The sequence below is a fragment of the Melanostigma gelatinosum genome (assembly GCF_949748355.1).
Source record: "Melanostigma gelatinosum genome assembly, chromosome: 17".
Classification (NCBI taxonomy): Eukaryota; Metazoa; Chordata; class Actinopteri; order Perciformes; family Zoarcidae; genus Melanostigma; species Melanostigma gelatinosum.
The window spans coordinates 4,634,619-4,653,892 of record NC_136650.1 but is presented as its reverse complement, the minus strand read 5'-3'; the positions used below and the strand labels follow the sequence as shown (position 1 = coordinate 4,653,892).

The following is a 19,274-nucleotide window of genomic DNA, read 5'->3' as shown; positions in this document are numbered from 1 at the left end:
TGACTTGAAGCAGATGGCAGCGTTGGTGTGGTCAACGCTCAACAGGCCGGAGCAGCGAGCGTATCCTCAATAAAGAGGCGCGTGTCACAAACAGCTGCTCTTTTCACAGATCTGTGTGCAGCATTGGGCCGTACCGTGTGTGTCTACAGCCACGTGCTATGATCTAACGCTGTGTGCGTCGATCAGTTTCCAGTCCGCTGTGCTTCGTCTCTCACTGATGCTGACACTAAAAGACCAAAGCTTCTGTATGATAACAAACGGCAGAAGCTTTTGTTTGACTCTCTTGATAAGAGGAGAGGATGTTCAATCAGCCCTTTCACCCTCTTTCATGCAGAGATTACGGTTTTCATCAGACTTATATCACTATTTGATGAATGTTCAGATATTTTACTACTTCTTCATACACGGTTAGATTTCGTGAGCTCTTCCCGTCACTGAAGATGGATGATTCATCGGTGTTATTTGGTACATCTATAGACGAGCTTCTCCGAGATGTAGTAATAAGACAGAGGACCAGAGAGCATATTAACGCTTCTCTGATAATCAAAATGTTCTCATCGTGATGGCTGTTGATCTTGTGGTTCTAATTCATTTGGAATTCTTCATGCCCCCACGTTTTAATGTACCTCGTGATTAATTGTGTTTCCTCTAGCTCGTCTTTTGAGTTGTTCTAGTCGTGCTGACCGCAGCGAACGCCGTCTGTGTGAAATTCATTTCTGGGGTGTAATTTGAAAGGAATTAATAACGGCCCCCCTCTTCCCTTCCCTCCTTCTATCTCACTCTGTCTCCACCTCTCACTCACTCTATCAGTACCTCGCTATAATAAACCCTTAATGACTCGCTCTGCTGGGGGCCACACATAAATTGAATGTACTTGTACTTGTCAGGGTAGAAGAGCTCACCTTTTAAATCTTTAATGGATAGTGCCCTAGCCACCACGAGCAGCTGAGTCAGGAAGTCCACTCATCACAGGCTACAGGCTAATAGGCTACCCATCGTTCTCCTTCATAATTCAGTTCTTTTGGCATAAAATAGATAACTTAAAGAAAGATGTATCGTCCATCTCCCAGGATGAAGCCTCATGACTTCTCCTCTAGCGCCACCATGAGGTCTTGGCAGATTAGTAGAGCGAAACGGGTGATGTGTGTTCTCAACTGTAACTCAAATAGCTTTGAGGGATTTGAAAATGTGGGGAAAAAATGTGGGCAAACGGAGAGCAATCCAAGCTCTCCAAAATCTGAATTCATAACTCCAAAAGCATTTCTTAAAAGAGCCAACATGTATCGACCACTGTTTTCTTCACTCTTTTAAGGATTTTGACACTATTTTCAGGCAGCAACCTCCGGTTCTGAAAAGTGGAGCCAATGCTGAAGTGCCATAAACTTATATTCTCCTTAATAACCACCAGGGGGCGACTCCTCTGGTTGTATAGAAGTCTATGAGAAAATGACTCTACTTCTCTTTTGATTTATTCCCTCAGTAAACATTGTAAACATGAGTTTATGGTCTCAGTCTCTAGTTTCAAGTCTTCTTCAATACAGCATGATGTTCATTTAGTAACTGATGGTCCATTTAGAGTCAAACAGGCCATAAAGCAGGGGATGCTTTTAGATGGCGACGGCCAAAATGCAGAATCCGAGGTTATGACGACGTCCTCTTCTTATACAGTCTACTACAATAATAAAGGCTTCATAGTATTTCCTTCCTGTTTATGCTACGCGGACTGTTGGCCCGTGAAATGAACCGCTGTTACTCTGAGACCAACTAACCAGCGTGAAGTGATCCACGGGCCTAATGATTCTGTCCGTCCCGCAGGAGGAGAAGGAGCAGCTGATCGAGTACCGGAGCACGGTGGCGAGCCTGGTGGGCCGGGCCAAGGCGGTGGTGCAGCTCCGCCCCCGCAACGCTGAGAGCACCCTGGGACCCACAACGCCCATAAGAGCCATCTGCGACTACGGACAGATAGAGGTATGGGGACCCACCACATACGTGTGCATGTTGTAGTTAGTTTCCGATACTGAAAACCAAGAAGAAACTGTAGATCCCATCTTAGCTCTGAAAAACCTGCGTTGTATCAGGAACCATTGACTTCCAGGACGAGGATGTGACTTCACCCACTCTATTGTTTTAACCCTCACCACCGCTGCCCTGCACTTCCTCTCCAAGCCCCTCCCACATCCACTTAGTGGCTGCTCTATTATGGCTTCTTCCTCCATGCTGTGAAATATATATATATATATATATATATATATATATATATATATATATTTTTTTTATCTTTGAATTGATGAGGGCGTCTACACAATGTCTTTTCTCCGTCTAAGTGGTCCCTTTTGATGAATAATAGTGGATTTATTGTTTTAGTAACTGCTCCAACTGTTTTCACTTCATTTTTACTGGCCAGTATAAATAGCAGCGCTCGACTTGGAAGCTGAACAATGTTCCAGCATTTATCCCTCACATAGTTCCCACAATAGATGATCTTTGCCTTTTGTTCTCTTCAGGAAAAAACTAAAATACGTGACTAGATCTTTAAACGGCCATAAGAGAGGAAGTAAAGTAGCGCATAATGAGAGTGGAGCTGAAGTTGTGCATTGATTCCCCTCAGTGCTGCTCTTATGTACCGCACACAGGTCTCTCTCCCCTCCTCTCTTGTCCTCTGGGAATCTAAGAGCCGATGAATTAAACATCGGTCTTGTCCCCTTTTACGGGCCCGGTCAAAAACCAGCACCCCCACCGCAGCACGGGCACGCTGCTGCCCCCTCACGCTGCTCTTTTTAGTTTCTGTGTTCGACTCCTCGGGGTCAGTTTGTCCATCGAAGCATCTTAAATGTGAGGTGCTGTATCCAGGTGAAGAAGGAAGGTGGTTTGGTCTTCTACCGAATCACCGATCTAGAAATCAGAGCTGAAAGTTATGTTAAAAGAAATCAGTGTGTGCTGGCAAACGTGCACGTGACCAAAAGTAATCTTTCTCTCCTTCACTTTCCTGTCTCCTCCTTTCTCTCTCCATACCCTCATGTACCTTTTTTTGCCTTTCCCTCCTTCTCCTCTTCCTCATCCTCTTCCCTTCCTCTGGGCTGACAAGACAAACGTTCAGGTATAGCTGCCTACATTCTCCCTCTCTCACCTCAGATTCTCACACTGCACACACGCCGCCCTGGTTGCTCCTCTCTTATCAGCTGATGTCAGGCGTCACTGTCATTGATGTGACGTGAGTTTGATACCCGCCCGCGCAGGTGAAATTTGTTAAACAGTAGGTGTGCATGGATTTGGTCCTTCTACGTTCCATTCATTGGATTTTCTACCCTGAAACCAAAAAATGGAAAATTGGGCCTGATCCATCGGAACAAAATGCTAAATTGTGGTTATTGTTTCGAGTAAAGAAGTTATAGACAGTAGAGACACAGTTTCATCTCATGTGTGTCCACCATTTATTTACTTTCTTGTTGTACATACTCATGCTTTCACACTGACTGCACCAGAGGTAAAGGGGGATGAGGAACCGCTCAGAAGGCGAGTAGTCGTGGGTTTGTTAGCAGCATCAGCGCTGATAAGGGCAGGTGGCAATCAGTGAGCGGAACTGGATTTAACACGCCCTGGTTCAGTCAGCCAGGCAATAACAAGTCGCTGCTTTCAACTTCTGATTGACATTCCATGTACATAGCATTGCATTATGGATGTATTGATGACTGTGTGCAGGGAGGGGGTGAGAGAGGGTGGGGGAGGCAGCCCTAAAACACTTCCTCAGTCTCGTGGCTTTGCCTCGTGTTTATTTTAGGAAATAAATGCTCGAATCACGACTTTGTTTTTGTCCCTTGTTGGGTTTCTTTAAATCACCGCGTCACTGCTGTTTGCTTTTAACTCGTCGGTGAGTTGGTGAAACCCAGCCCAGGTATCAATAAACCTCACTTTAAGGGAGCGATTGGAATGTTTTGAAGTGAGGTTGTATGAGGTACTTATCAATAGTCTGTGTATTACCTACAGTGGATGGCCAGTTTGGAGGAGCATGGCAAGGTAAAGCCATGAAATCATTTTTAAATTCAGCATACGCTTAAACTAATATTGATATTTTTAGGTGTTTTAAATACATTTTGCTGCTGCCCCCCGTCCACAGCAGTATATTTCTTTGCTCCCTTGCTGATATTCTTGTTTGTTTCTCCAAACTCCATCCACTGTCGGTTGGCTCTGGATAAATTCCTCATACAACCACTCTTCAAGAAATCTGAACTGGCCCTTTAAGTTTGGAGAATATTTGCTGCTTTCACGATAAAGGCTTCCAGTGTAGAGGTGCAAAGCAGCTTTCAGTCCACATGGCATCGTTCCCGTGTCAGGGTCTCGAATGTCATGTCATTTTAGGGCTTCTGCTAACTTCATGAAATTCATGAATGTTTGTATTTTGTGTTGCATTATGGGTTTGTTGCTATCAACTTTTGGTTTACATGTTTTCACTTCTCTCCTCCCCGATTTGTCCTCTTTTTTTATCTGATCTCTCCTCCATCCATCCTCCCTCATCTTTCTTTTTAACCATCAAAATCCTCCCTTTCCTCTTGCTTTCCCATCTTGTTCTTCACGTTCTCCTCATCTGTTCCTCTTCCCTTCCTCGCTCCCAACATCTGTATTCCCATAACTTCCATATCCATATTTGTTTCCTCCATCCTCTCTTCCCCCCCTTCCATTCATGCTCAATCTCCTTCCCCGCCTCCTCTCAGATCACGATAACCCGCGGCGAGGAGTGTGTGCTGGAGGACAACTCTCAGAGGACCAAGTGGAAGGTGATCAGCACTACGGGGAACGAGGCTATGGTCCCCTCGGTGTGTTTCACCGTCCCACCTCCCAACCAGGAGGCCATCGACACAGCCAGCAGGTGAGACGCATGCGACGAGCACATGTAGTGTTGTTGTGGAAGTAAACAACAGGATAGTGATGGTTGTAAAGTTGGTGATAAGGTGTGGATGTTTTAGTGAGGAATTGGTTTCCAGTTTGTATAATAATATGTCAGGAAGTGGTAAGAAAACTGTTGTGTGTGCGCAGGGCAGAGCAGCTGTACCAGAAGGTCATGTCTCTGTGGCATCAGCTGCATGTGAACATGAAGAGTGTGGTGTCCTGGCACTACCTGCTCAAAGATATCCGGGCCGTCTCCGGATGGAACCTGGACACGGTGAGGCTGAATCCCATTTGCGATCTGTCCTCTCCTCTTCCAGTCTGTCCCGCTCCCGTCCTCCTACTCACCGTCTCCCTCTTGTGTCTCACCTGGCAGGTTCGCGGTCAGGCCCCGGCGGAGCGGCAGCAGGGTCTGGATCACCTGGAGTCCCAGCTGGCCGACTTCCTGTCCGACAGCAAAGAGAGCTCCGTGTTCACGGCGGGCGAGAGACGAGAGCTGGAGAAGGACGTCCGGCAGGCCCAGCAGCACTGCCAGGACCTGCTGCTCAACATGGAGACCGGTGGGACAAATATGTACTCTCATGGATTCACACATGCCTCCTGAACACTCAGATTAGAAATGACCAGGGGTGGGATGTAACGAAGTACATTAAGAGGTTCTGTACTCAACTATTTCCTTCTCACGCCACGTAATACTCTTATTCCATGACATCTGAGAAGGGAATATGTGAAAGCAGATGGCTGCAGTGTTACTGTTCAGGTCCCAAATAACTCCTCTCTCTTTTCTCGCTCTCTCCAGTGGAGAAGGACGAGTCGGTCTCCCGCTCGTACCTGTCGGAGCTGCAGAACATCACCCTTCGTCTAAACGAGGCCGAGCAGAGGCTGATGAGGGGGATTCAGACTCCGCCCCCCAGCCGGCTGTCAGGTGACAGCGCTGACAACACTGTCCAGATAGCAGAGCAGGAGGTCAGTTTGAGCCCCATCTGATGGTTGCAACCGGCAATAATTAATATCAGTTACTGTTTCTTGAAAGATGTGAGTTTTTGAACTCTACTTGGACGTTACTCACCCCCCTCATTTCCCATTCTTGTCCAGAAGCTGCAGTCGGATCTGGACGCCGTGCGCTCCAGTCTGGGCGACGTGTCCCGGCGCTGCGTCACTTTCTTCGAGAAGAAGCCGACGTCCTCCGCTGTCCCCGTCCTCCGGTCTGAACTCAACCAGGCCGTGGAGAAGACGGACAAACTGCACAACCTCTCGACCGTCTACCTCGAAAAGTTCGGGAGCTCTTTCCTCTTTCTGTCTATTCATCAACTCAGAAATATACGTGAATGTGTCACTCACACTTTACCATTGACCTCCTCAGGTTAAAAACAGTGGACATCCTGATGCGTAGCCTGGATGAAGCGGAGAGCCAGGTCAGGAAGAACGAGAGCAGACTAAGTGAGGAGGACATCGTTCCTGCTGACACGGCGGCCATTCAAAGCCTCAAAGATCAACTAGGGGTAAGGGACACATTGTCATATAAACTAATACTTCATGCAGTGAAACTATTTGACCGTTGTGCTGCATCCTCTCCGTCCGATCTCTCTCCAGAGGCGGCAGGCCCAGCTTGTCGAGCAGGAGGGCGTCTTCCAGGCTCTGCAGTCGGAGGTGGGTCGGGCCAAAGAGGCGGCCTCCCAGCTCAGCAGGCTCCACCCGGACCGCAGCCCCGAGCTGGAGCGCTACCAGGAGAGAGCCAATCAGGTGGCCGAGAGGTGGAGCGGAGTCAAGAGACAGATGGAGACACGGTGAGCGGGACGGGGTGACGATGAGGAAAGAGAGAAGGTTTGGGGAAGAGATGAGTAGGAGGATTAACAGAGGGAGGGTTAATGATAGAGAAGTGTATAATGGCAGAACATGCTACAATATGTTGTCTTTTATATAAACATTCTCATACTGGATACACTGCCCTGTTGGCGTTTTTCCAATTTTGTTGCATTACAACCTGGAATCAAAATGTTTCTTTATTTTGACTTTTTAAAGTGGTTCTATGGACAGATACGGTGGAGCTTTAGTTGTTTTTCTGTCAGTCCATTACATAAAATCCAAATATAAATCCATTTTAATTCCAGGTTGTAATGCAAGAAAATAGGGAAAAGCAGTGCACTGTACTGAACTTATGCTGCACTTACAATAAATGTGTTTGTGTGTTGAATGTTCCTGAAGTCTTTCCCCGTTTGATTGCAGACGGACCGAGCTAGAAGCCCTGGGCTCGGCCCTGCAGCAGTACAGACACGGTCACTCCGCCCTGATCAGCTGGATCGAAGAAACGACAGAGAGACAGGAGAACACACAACCCGGACAGTCGGACAGCAAGGCGCTGTCCGAGCAGCTGGCCCAGCAGACGGTTAGTTACACTAAATGCTCTGGATCGAGTCTAAGGAACGATTCAAGATCAGAAATATCGGTGCGCCTCAAATGTTCTATGATGTACGACATATTAAATCTGACAGACTTAAACACATGATATGTCTTCTGTATGTTCCGATTGCCCTCCTCAGGCATTAGTAGCTGAGATTGAACAGAATCAGGCCAAACTAGACGAGTGCCAGACTCACTCCAAACTGTACTGCACCTCAGTGAAGGTAAGGACTCTCATATGCAGCATGTCAAATGTGTGAACTGGTGTGTGCGGAGCTGTTTCACTGTGATGGTCCGAATGATCTGGTCGCCATTGTTCCGTCTCACAAACAATCAAGAAGACGTGTAAATGCATTTGATATGTGTTGGTTTACCAACTAGTATTACATTATTACATGAAAATACTCTTCTATTATGTGCAATCATAATACAGACATTTGACTTCCTCATGTGTACGCGGCTGTATTCTTTAGGACTACGAACTGCAGCTGATGACCTACAGAGCCTTCGTGGAGTCTACGCACAAGTCGGCTGTCAAGAGGAGGAGGATGCACTCTTCCTCTGACGCCATCACTCAGGAGGTGAGGACAAGAGAGTCCGCTAAACTCTGGTGATTAATATCACGGAGACATATTTTGAATATTAAGATAATCTATATCTTGTATCTGTTTCTGGGTGTTTCTCTCTGCAGTTCATGGACTTGCGCACACGATACACAGCCTTGGTCACCTTGACAACCCAACACGTAAAGTACATCAGCGATGCCCTGAGAAGACTAGAAGAAGAAGAGGTGGGGCTTTGTTTCGCTGTGTCTCCCTCCTGTTTGGAATGTGTAGTTTGATTAATTCACTGCAGTGCAAAGTATAAGGTATAAGGTGCAAGGTAAATAGTTTGAGATTTCTCTTTAATTTCTTTTTATCTGTGCAGAAAGAGGTGGAGGAGGAGAAGCAGGCCAGGGTGGGGCAGGTCTCAGACCTGCTGGGCTGGGTCAAAGGCCTCCAGGGACGGACCGGGGGCCCCAACGCCGAGTCCTCACTTGCTGCTCAACAGGTACAACAGAAATCTAATATGATTACACACAGTATTCCACAGACAAGTTACATTTCAGCATTTTACATCAAAGGTGTCCAGTGGGCTGTGTGTTCTGTGCAGCTCACAACTGCTTCATTATATCAATATATACAAAGGGTTATGCTTCCTTGTGAATTCAGTGTAATTTGCTGTTTGAGTGAAACAGACACTGGTGGTTGTCCTGTACTGAGAGCGTCATGCATATGTGTTCTTCTAAAGGCCATCAGTGAACAGCTGGCAGCCAAGAAAGACGAAGTGGCTGAAGCCATCAGGAGCACTCAGGGCTTCCTGCTGTCGAAACAGGCCAGCAAGTAAGATCACGCTCCACACATTCACCACACTACTGTAGCATCGAGCACAGCAACAAGCAGTGCATTCTCATCCAGCTGCTTGTCATGGAAACTCTGAATTGAAGGGATAGAAGTTTGGATTCATTGAAGTGTGGTTGTATGAGGTTCTTCTCCACAGTCACTGTATTTACCTTCAGTAGATGGAGTTTGGAGAAACGGACAGGAGTACCAGCACAGGAGCAAAGCAATGGACTGCTGTGGATGTATTTTAGACACCTAAAAAATAAAATCAATCTCAGTTTACGTGTATTTAGTATTTAGTTTGTCTTATTATTATGGTTAGTTCAAAATTCACCATACTCACACAATATAAAGAAGTGTGTACTGTTGGTAATACACTGACGAAGTACCTCATAACTATAACGCCACTTTAAAAACAGTCCAAACTATCCCTTCAAGCAGATTTTTGTCAGGTTAATTACAGTTTGGGAATTGGATGAAACCTCAAGGTGGGGAATATTAAGGGAATGTTTCAAATGGACAGGTTTACAGTGATATATATGTACTGTATTAAAAATCCTTTTTGGGTACATGGCACATTAAACTCACAAAGCCCACCCGCTCTAACCTTCTGCCTTGTGTCCTCCTCAGGTTGTCCCCAGAGGAGCGTGCTCATGTCGAGGCTCAGCTGGACGAGCTGAAGGCCGCCTACAACCAGCTGTGTAACAGCTCCTCCCAGCAGCTGCAGCAGCTGGAGCAGCAACTGGCCAAAGAGGAGGAAAGAAAGGTAGATCGGTTGGAGAGAGGGGGGTAGCACCCATTTGTGACCAAAATGTATTTTCAGGTTTTGTAAGCTTGTCGAAATGTAATTGTGAAAAATGTTGCTGAAAAGGCTTGTGAGCTCAGCGTGCGTTGCGTGTGGGCCAGTGAGAGAGTGTGTGTGTGTGCGCGTTGTGCAGCATGTGTGTTCACTGATTTTTGACAAACATCACCACTACTGACGAGTCTCACTCATTGACTTGGTTCGGTTTAACAAACATCACAGACCCTGTTCAGACGTGCATCCAGATGAGCTTAAAATAACTTTTTATTTTTAGCACTTTAGTGTGACCTCTTCTGTCATTCAAGGAGAGATGGTACAAATAATAGAATAAACGCTTTTTAAGAAAATGTGATTTTCTAAATGAACACAGAAGGGAAAAGAAGAATTCCCTGGATGACACGTCTGAACTGGGCCGTAGCATGGAGTGTTCCACTGACTCACATTGTTCTCCTCAAAGCCTGCTGTCATTTCATCATCTATCATCATCATCATCACCATCACTGTCATTATCATCAGAAAATACATCTGCTGAACCGCTAACATGGTAATACATGGCCTAAGTGGTGCCGCACAAGTCATGCTAGCCGGTAGCTAGAAGCTGTAGCGCTCCGCTTTTTGTGGATCCATCGTTAGAAACAAATAATTTACGAATTAGATGCACCTTTACATTTTAATCATCTCAGTAGCTACTGAATAGTATCATGTTTCTTTGCTTTATGTGGTAGTAAAATAATGCCACTACATAAAGTAAACACATCACATTGAAATATGTTTTACTGCATTAAGTTTACCCCTTGTTTATGTGTACAATCGATCATTTATACATGCACAGTCAGCTCCCACTTTGTCATTCCTCTTCTGCCACATCCAATACGGTGCATCTGTCAAAGGAATGTATTGAATGTGTGAGAATTTCAGGTTCCAAGCAATCCTTGATGATAATTCTTGTCTTGACGGCTGCACCTCACGACCGATTCCTCTGTGAATGTTCTATGTTTTTACAGGGGACTCTTATGTGACTAAACAAATACTCACTGAAGCATAGACGCTTTGAAAAAGTTACTTTTAGGGGTTTTAAGTGTAAGTGCACCAGAGGCCAGCTATGCAAAAAGAAACACTTCACCATTTGAGCATGTTGTGTCCAGATCACCAGAGTGTGTGAATGAGAGTTTTTGTGTTTGTTCTAATGCATACTATTAATGTGTGAAACTTAAACCAGCGTTTTGCTTGAAAACCACTAACAGCAGCCAGAGGAGAATTGTGGACATCCGAGCTCTGAGCCACGGATCAGAATGGGAGACGGGAAATAAACTAAATCTGCAGATCAGTTTACTGTTCAGTCAGCGTGTAAACCATATCGTATCTCACAAGATAATACGGCCAATGCCTTGCCAATGATAATGAGTAGTAACAATCGTACTGTATGTGATACATGGTATGTTGCAAAACAGTCTGCAATTCATCATGGTATCTGTGCAACTGAAGAGCTAAACATAGCTTCCATATAGTATTATCTTCCAGTCTAAAGTGAGGTTAGCAGGATTTAGTGTCAGTGCAGTGATGGGAGTCAGAATTAAGAGTGGCATGCAGATTGCTAACAACCAGCTTCTCACCTGTCGCGCCTCGCTCTGCCGATACATAAGCTGGCCCATTAGTGCGTGTGCCACGGGACAAGCCCGTACGGTAAGTAGCGCTCGCTTTCTCTCTTCTCTCTACTAGACGTTTTTATCCACCTCGTCCTCTGAATGCTTCTGTGTTCTTTTGTGTGCCTTTGTTCTCCTTTATCTTGGGATTTTTCTGTATTTTTCTGTTGCGTTTTTGCATGCTTAGTGCTTGTTTTAGAATTGCAGTGCAGTTGTAAGTTTTAATGCCCTTTTTGATGTAAAAGAAATGTGAAAAAATGGGAAGGAAAAGTAAAATTCCTTATATGTACAAATAATGAGCATGCTATTTATTAATTGTTTTTTAATTATATCTGGTATGTTTTTATGGCAACTGGTTGTGGGTTTTCCTCTTTTTCTAATTCTACCATCTGATTCTGCCCATAATATGCTAGATAGTATAATTAATATGATAACATAGCAACATAACTTGATTCATTTAGAGTCTCAAAGTGCCATATTGTTCTTCAATGTCAACTGGAATTTTGTCTTCTTTATTTTTCTAGACCCAAATTGCCATTGCTGGAGTAATTGACCTGGGAACAGTGGAAACATTCCCAGTGTTCAAAGCAGCCCAACGTGGTCTTATTGACCAGGACACCTGCCATGTACTACTGGAGGCCCAGCTCATTATGGGTGGGCTCCTCCAGCCTGACTCCCCTCTTAATCTTTCACTGGAACAAGGTCTAGCTCAAGGCCTTATCGACACACACACTCGACAGTCCCTTTCCGAGCTAGAGAGAGCCTTGCTTTTGGTGGAAAATACTAAGTGTACAGATGGCCAACAACAAAATGTGTTGCCAGCAGCTGCAGCGATGGAGTCTGGACTCATCAGAGAAGAGGTGGCACTTCGCATTTTAGAACTCCAGATGAACACTGGAGGCCTGAGGAGCTCAATGGGAAAAATGATGAGTTTGGAGCAGGCAGATGACAAGAGACTTTTGACTCCCAGAACCCTCACTAAACTCCAGTCAAGGCAACAACAAAAAGAGCTGATCGATCCAAACACAGCTGAAAAATTAAACCTACACGAGCTACAAGAGCGCTGTGTCCTCGATGATGACTCCGGCCTCCTTCTCTTCCCTGTCAAACAGCAACCTGGAGGAACTGTCTGCCTCCGGTCTGGAAGAAAAGTTGGCATCTTCCGCGCCATTCAGGAAGGTCTGGTTGATCGGAAAGTTACTGTAAGACTTCTTGAAACTCAGCTCTTTGCCGGTGGTATAGCTGACCCACGGTCTGGCCACCGATTGACAGTCGATGAGGCTGTTCGTCATGGGCTTATGGACCAGGATCTAGCCTGTGCCATGTTAGCGCGACAGCTGCAAAATGGGGGAATTCTAGACCCTTTCAGTGGAGAGCGCCTAGATTTGGAAGAAAGTATACGCAGGGATCTTCTTTCTCCTCGATTGGCTCTGTTGGTCCTTGAGTCTCTTTGGGCTTTCATGGGAATAGTCTGGCCTGAAACTGGAGAACTCCTGCCCATTGTTGAGGCTCTTCAAAAAGGAGTGATCTCAGGTGAGCTTTCAAGGAACATCCTAAGGCAGCGACATGCCATTGGGGCTTTGTACAACCCAGAAACCCTCCAGGTGCTTCCCCTAAACCAGGCTACTGAAGAGGCCCTTGAGCCCAGTGTTGTCAGTCTTCTCAAGAACACCCACATCCCAGATGTTCTTTCCAGCATGAACCAGTCAGGTACCCCATCTCTAAACCGCCTGAGCTGGGGCTCCACCAGCTCCTCTCCACCTCCATCCTCTCCATCGCCTTCATCATCTCCCGCAGGCCTTGTCTGGGATGCAACACCAACACATGACATGGATCCTGAAGAGCAAGCGAAACACAAGCTGCTGTTTCACTTCATGACTCACAGCTATGTGGATGCTCATTCCGGAAAAAGATTGGTGCTACTCGACCCTGAGTTAGTGGAGTTGGTCAAAGCTACTGAGCTCATTGCTGGATCATCTAGAAGTCAAGTTGAGCCACAAAGCAGTTTGACCACAGATGAGCAGGGAAAGTTGAAAACGGTGAGACAGATTAGTTTGGCAGCTATGGGGATAAGTGACACACAAACTGAGGTTGAAGAAGAAAGTTCCGATATAGTCACACCAAATAAAGAAGTTGAGCGGAATGGTACAGGTAGTCTAAAAGAAAGGTATGATGGAGAAAATGACTACAAAGTGCTGCATAAACCATCAGTAACTCCAAAGAGGGATTTAGCCTTTGACGCTAACAATGAAGTTGGTGTGAATAAAAATGTTGAAGAAAAAGCTCAAAAGAAAGAAATATCCGACCATGAAAGTTTAATGGCTTCAGCTAAACGACCAAAGGAGCTGGTAGCAACTGAATTCAAACCCAGGGATAGTGGTGGCCAGCAGGGGACTAGAAGTACGACCACATCAGAAGAAAGGAAAACCACTACAAAACCTCTCAAGTCCATCGCACTGGGCACAAAAGCAACTGAAGATGTTAAATTTAAACAATCTGATATAAAGCATTCCCAGACTGAATTAGAAATGACCAGAGAAAAGATGCCTATGACAGAGACTGACTCAAAGCATGCAAAACCTCAGATTGATATCCGTGAATCAGAAGTGGAAAAGGAAGGGGAGGATGCTGAATGGGCGAAGTTGGTCCTAGAGCTCAAACAGGGCGGTCTGATGACAGAGGAAGGGGAAAAGCTGCTCCCAGATGAGGCAGTGGCCCAAGGTGTCCTTCCTGGCCACACAGCAGTTAGATTAATGGCTCAGACTGGTCTGTTTGGGGGTTTTCTAGATGCGAGCAGCGGTCAGTCACTTAGCATGGAAGATGTTATGCAGGAGGGTTTACTGGGTGAAGATCTAATGTGGACTGTGCTGAAGTCAGATAAAATGCTTGCAGGGGTTGTGGATGTAGAGAAAAAGCAGATCTGCGGGGTAAGGGAAGCTGCTCAGGCAGGGTTGATCGACCCCAACACTGCTGCGCGACTTCTGGAAGCCCAGGTGGCGTCTGGGGGGATTGTTGACCTATGCAGAGATAAGAAAGTCTCTGTCACCCTAGCAGCAAACCTGGGACTGATTGAGGAGGATCAAAGAGAAGAACTGGTGGCACTAGAGAAGGCATACAAAGGAAAGGATACAGATTCAGTAACAGTCCTCACTAAAGCCAGTTTACAGCTACAAATGGAAGGTGTTATTGACCCAGAGTCCAAGTCTCCAGTTCCTCTAGAGCAAGCTATTCAGAAGGGGTTAATTAGATCTGAAGAGGCTTATCAGGTGTTTGCAAGGCAGGTAGCTGAGGGTGGTATAATACATCATGCGTCAGGGATGAGGCTGTCAGTTCCTGATGCTGTAGATAGAGGACTAGTGGATCGGTCCATTGCGCCTGGGCTGGAAGAACTGGAGTGGGTCTACCAAGGAAAGGTCAGGCCTTCATCTCACCCAGAAGCTGTCGTTTTCCAGGCATCGACCGGAGCCATTTTAGACCCTGACTCTGGATGTAAACTGACATTGACGGAGGCAGTTTCTAGGGGTCTTCTGGATGAGAATATTGCTAGTGACGCCATGACTTCTTCTACTGTAACTCAAGGGGTGATTGACCCAGAAACTGCACGCATTGTGCCTTATTCTGAGCTTGTAAAAATGGGGAAGATAGATATTGAAACAGGCAAACGCTTCTTGGAGGTGAAACCCTTTAGAGGTGTTCAGGATGGGCACACAAGAGACATCTTGACCCTTCCTGAGGCAGTTGCATCAAAGCAAGTTGACCCAGTTCCAGCATTAAGGCTGCTTCAAAGCCAGGCAGACAGTGGAGGGATCATTGACATCAGTACTGGAGAAAGGCTTCCCCTATCTGAAGCCTGTGAAAGAGGTTTAGTTGAAGACAATATGGCCAGGGTAATAGCCACAAACCAGTTTTTGAAAGGAGGCTTACTTGATCCTGCCACTGGACAACACATCTCTAATCCTGAGGATGCCATTGCAAAAGAACTGATCTCCAGTGACACAGAGATACAGGAGAAATTGGCTTCTGTGGAAGTGGAGGGGGATGAAGGTAGCGCTACACCTGTTGCCTCATCAAGTGGCACATACAGCCCTGCTGTTATGTCAGTGTCAAGCCCAGACAGTCCAGCAAACTGGTCAGACGTAAGCTCGTCGGTGCTTTCAAGACCTCCACTTTTACAGAAAGGGTTAGGAATTACACTGGACGATGGAAAGAGATTGACATCTGTAGGATTAGATCACTCACTGTTTTATGACCCTACTACAGAAGAGGACAAAAGTAAAGTGTCGGTGGAAGAAAAGGCTGCAATTGAGCCCGACCAATCCCTAGACCTCTTGTGTAAGTTTGTTACTAATGTTGAGAAAAGAGTTCAGGAAGCCATAGAAGAGATTGTGCCACAGACAAACATCCGTAAATCAGAGCCTCTTCCGAAGCAAAAGCCTGATGAGAGAGTGCAAATAGGTGCAAGTGAGACCGATTATAAACGAAAGGGGAACAGTTTCAGAGATGGTCTTGGAGAATCCATTCAGGCACATGTCTATGATATTGACAAAGATTTACAGGGAGAGGTCAGAAAAGGAGCGGCTGCGTCAGGTGAGGAACCCGTGAATGTTGGGAAAAAGGAGTGTGATGAGGGCACGTCAGTGATTCGTCATGATCCTGAAGATGGAAACCAGGCAGGTTTTGTGGCAGCAGAGTTTAGAGATGACGGAGAAAGAAACGATGGCATTGAAGTGTCTAAATTGAGTGAAGAGGATTATAGAAAGAGTGATGTGGCAGCACAGAGAGATGATGTTGAAGACAAGAAGGGTAATAAAGTGGAGAAAGATAAACCTTTAAAGATTGAGATCAAACCGAGCAAAGATGAGGAGCAGTCAGACCAGTTGTTGACCTCTCCATCCAAAGAGACGGAAAGCAAAAGCAAGAAGAAGAGGAAGAATAAAAGGAACGGAAAGCCCAAAGGATCAGAGAGAGAAACGCACCTTCCAGAGATGAGACATTCATCTGAAATTGCTCAAGCTGGTGCAAATATTGAAGGACAGCCTGAGGCCATTGATGTAGTTACATCACAAGAAGAATACCAGAAATCACAGATTCAACGGCATCCCAAAGGAGAAAGTGAAGCAAAGATTGCCGGGAAAGTTGAGGCTCAAAATGATTTGGTTCCAGCATCTCTTGAATTGACAGAGCATACCATTGAGCCAGAGAAAGATGCAATAAAAATAGCTTTGAAGGATACAGAAATAGGGGATAAGAAAGAGGAGATAAAACGGGAAGAGCGGAAAGAGAAAGTTGAGGAGAAGGCTTCGGTCTCTCAGCGACCAGAACAACCAGAGAGCAGTCAGGAGGTAGCGAAAAGGAGGGAGCAAGAATTCCCTCCGAAATCTGCTCTACCAAACGACGAGAAAGCGGCCCTGATACTGAAAGCCAAAGAGAGCATCCTCAAAAAGGTGTTTGAAAAAGGTGTGAGTGAGAAGCAGGCTGCGGAGGAGCTACATGCACTGCGCAAGGAGGTGGGGAAGAAGGCGAGTCGAGGCAGGACTGTAAAGACACAATCTCTGCTGCCAAAGGCTGATGGAGTGGAGGGTCATGATGATGATGTCAAGAGACCAAATGGTTCACCTAAAGAGAGTGAGGAAGAGATGAGGGACAAAGGAGACGAAATGACGTTGAGAAGGGTCAAAGAATATAAGACCGAGAAGAAACTTTCTGTCAAGGAGGACATGGAGACCAAGGTTTCTTCAGATGAGAAAGAAAAGAACAGGAGCTTTGGAAAGGAAGACGTTGAAACGGCCTCGTCAGTCCAGCCTAAAGAAACGGAGCAAAGTAAACAAAGAAAGAAGAACAAGAAGACTAAGAGGCTAAAAGTGACAGACAAAACCGAGCTTGACACCGAGAAGATGACAGAAAAAGTGGATTCTGACGTTGCAAAAACAATTACCACAAAATCTGCAATGGCAAAACCAGATTCAGATAACTCAACTTCCACTATGGTGCAGAAGATGGACCCACAGTCAGCCAGTGGTGTCGTGAGACCTTCAGTTGTTGAAGGGGAGACATTTTTAATTAATGTTAAAGGAGATGAGACCAGCCAACAAAGTCCACCATATTTATGTCAATCAGAGAAACCCTATTCTCACATTGAGGAACACGTCCAACTGGCAGCGGTTACATCTGTTGGGAAAGAAGAATCCCATTCACAAACCAGGAATGCTGCCGAATCCATTGGCTTTTCTCACAAGGCTGTCACCTGCAGACCAGACATCCAACCCACAGCTCAATCAATTGCTGCTGGCATGCAACCAGATAAAACGGCAGGGAAAGGTAAAAAGAAGAAAAGGCACCAACCACCTGAAGTTGATTGCACCAATGTTCCCAAATCAAAAGACCAACAGCAGCACCTTGAGTCCCCGGAATCATCGGCGCCTTCGCTCTCAGAAGACACTTCAACCGAGTCTGAATCACCTGGAGTCACTGAGTCTGATACGGCCTCTGAGAGTTGGGGCGAGGGAGAAGACGATGTCAGAGGGAGTCGAGAAACTGTGTCAAACAAAGAGCGGAGGACATCCTCCACCGGCAAGGTAAGAAGTCGCAGATCATTTGTGAAGGATATATCGACATTTCTTAAGAAGAAACTCGATGCTGCCTACAGTTATACATACATGTTATTATGTTTTATCATATTCTTTTTTTCTTTTCCCAAAGTCAGCATTGATGCGTCAGGAGTGCTTGGAGCATGACCAGCGAATTGTAGCCCTGCTCTCCATGGTCAGACACGTTGAGGTCCGACTCAAACAGCAGCAACAGCAGTCTGTCGGCAGCAGCCTCATCGCATTGGATGACATCATCAGACAGACTGAGGTGACAGAATAGGCAAATTTACCTGGTAGAGATATGCTGTTATTTTAATGTGACGCCAGCCAACGTGAATGTACGTTTGTTGACACTTGAATTATTTTGCAGTTTCCGTCGTGCATTTGGTTCCGAGAGTGAGACAAATAAAAAAAGCTGATTCGTGGATTAGTCTCAAAAAACAAAGCGCATCAAGAAAACCTTGTTTCCTTTTCTTAATCCGTCTCTCAGACTCTGGACCTCGAATTGCGTGACTTGGAGCCACCGGTCACCGAGGAAGTGGAGGCCGCTCAGGAGCTGTTGACGCCCCAACCCAAAGACGTTCCTCCGCAGCTCCTCTTGGCCTTGGAGAAGGACGGGCGGAGCTTGGCTCGAGGGTACGAGGCTGCCAGAGCACTTTCTGAGGGCATTCTGCAAAGTCTACGAGACCATAGAGACTCATATCAGGTAAAAGGAGCAGGAAGATAACTTGTGTACTAGGTGATCATTTGTCATAGAGGTGACTTGGAACCATAATTCTTATTCGATTTTTTTTGATCAATTACCCTGTTTGGGTTCAGAACAAGTCCTTGTTTCCTCTTTGTCGATTTTTGAATTGAATCACTCTTGCGTTTCTCTCAGGAGGCGGTAACAGCTGAGCAGAAGTCACTGGGAGGACAAGTGGAGAGTCTGCTCTCTTGGTTGCAGGAGACAGAGGCTCAGATGAACGGAGGAATGGCGGGGATGGAAAAAATGGAGAAGTCAGAGAAAGATGACAATCGTGATCAGCTCACACAGCAGCTGAATCTCTGCAAGGCAAGTTGTCCGTGGATCATGTGGTAACAATCTGAGACTCTGTTTGTCTCTTTGCACAAACCTTAGAGCTATGGAGGAATAACGTATCTACCCCTTTCCTTACTTCCCTTTCAGGAGCTCCAGTCCGCTCTGACGGCTCGCTCCGGTGAGGTCAACAACGCGGCCTTTGACATCCAGGTGTTCATCTCGGAGCGGGCCCAGGACCTGGCCCCCGAGCAGAGCCGGCGGCTCCTGGGGCAGCTCCAGCAGCTCCAGAGGGCATTCCACCTGGCATCAGGCCAAGCCCAGGCCTGGGCCGACGGCCTCTCCGCCCAGAGAGCGAGGGAGGAGGAGCGGCAGCGCAGGGAGAGAGTGAAAGAAGAGGAGAAGGACAAAGAAAGGCGGAGTGCAAGGGAGAGAGAGGTTTGGAAAAAGACCATTGAGTGGGAATGGTTTGAAAAGTGCCGCTGTTTCTCACTAATACATTTTAAATGCGGTTAGCTTGACTGGACTATATTTCACAGCTTCATTTGTCATGCTGTAAAC

The 19,274-nt window shown here is 46.2% G+C and overlaps 1 protein-coding gene across 1 annotated transcript in view; it reads left to right on the top strand.

Moving 5' to 3' along the window:
- Positions 1-19,274, top strand: part of macf1a (microtubule actin crosslinking factor 1a) — a gene marked incomplete at its 5' end in the record, with an annotated part of 117,677 nt that overhangs the window by 18,935 nt on the left and 79,468 nt on the right. Inside the window, 20 exons of the mRNA XM_079288262.1 lie at positions 1,816-1,989; positions 4,710-4,864; positions 5,032-5,158; positions 5,258-5,441; positions 5,681-5,847; positions 5,977-6,155; positions 6,245-6,383; positions 6,475-6,668; positions 7,108-7,267; positions 7,422-7,505; positions 7,755-7,862; positions 7,973-8,071; positions 8,209-8,331; positions 8,572-8,663; positions 9,294-9,429; positions 11,633-17,683; positions 17,808-17,963; positions 18,186-18,401; positions 18,576-18,749; positions 18,864-19,151. Of these exons, the coding sequence (XP_079144388.1) occupies positions 1,816-1,989; positions 4,710-4,864; positions 5,032-5,158; positions 5,258-5,441; positions 5,681-5,847; positions 5,977-6,155; positions 6,245-6,383; positions 6,475-6,668; positions 7,108-7,267; positions 7,422-7,505; positions 7,755-7,862; positions 7,973-8,071; positions 8,209-8,331; positions 8,572-8,663; positions 9,294-9,429; positions 11,633-17,683; positions 17,808-17,963; positions 18,186-18,401; positions 18,576-18,749; positions 18,864-19,151 (9,006 nt within the window). The remainder of the gene's footprint in view (positions 1-1,815; positions 1,990-4,709; positions 4,865-5,031; positions 5,159-5,257; positions 5,442-5,680; positions 5,848-5,976; positions 6,156-6,244; positions 6,384-6,474; positions 6,669-7,107; positions 7,268-7,421; positions 7,506-7,754; positions 7,863-7,972; positions 8,072-8,208; positions 8,332-8,571; positions 8,664-9,293; positions 9,430-11,632; positions 17,684-17,807; positions 17,964-18,185; positions 18,402-18,575; positions 18,750-18,863; positions 19,152-19,274) is intronic.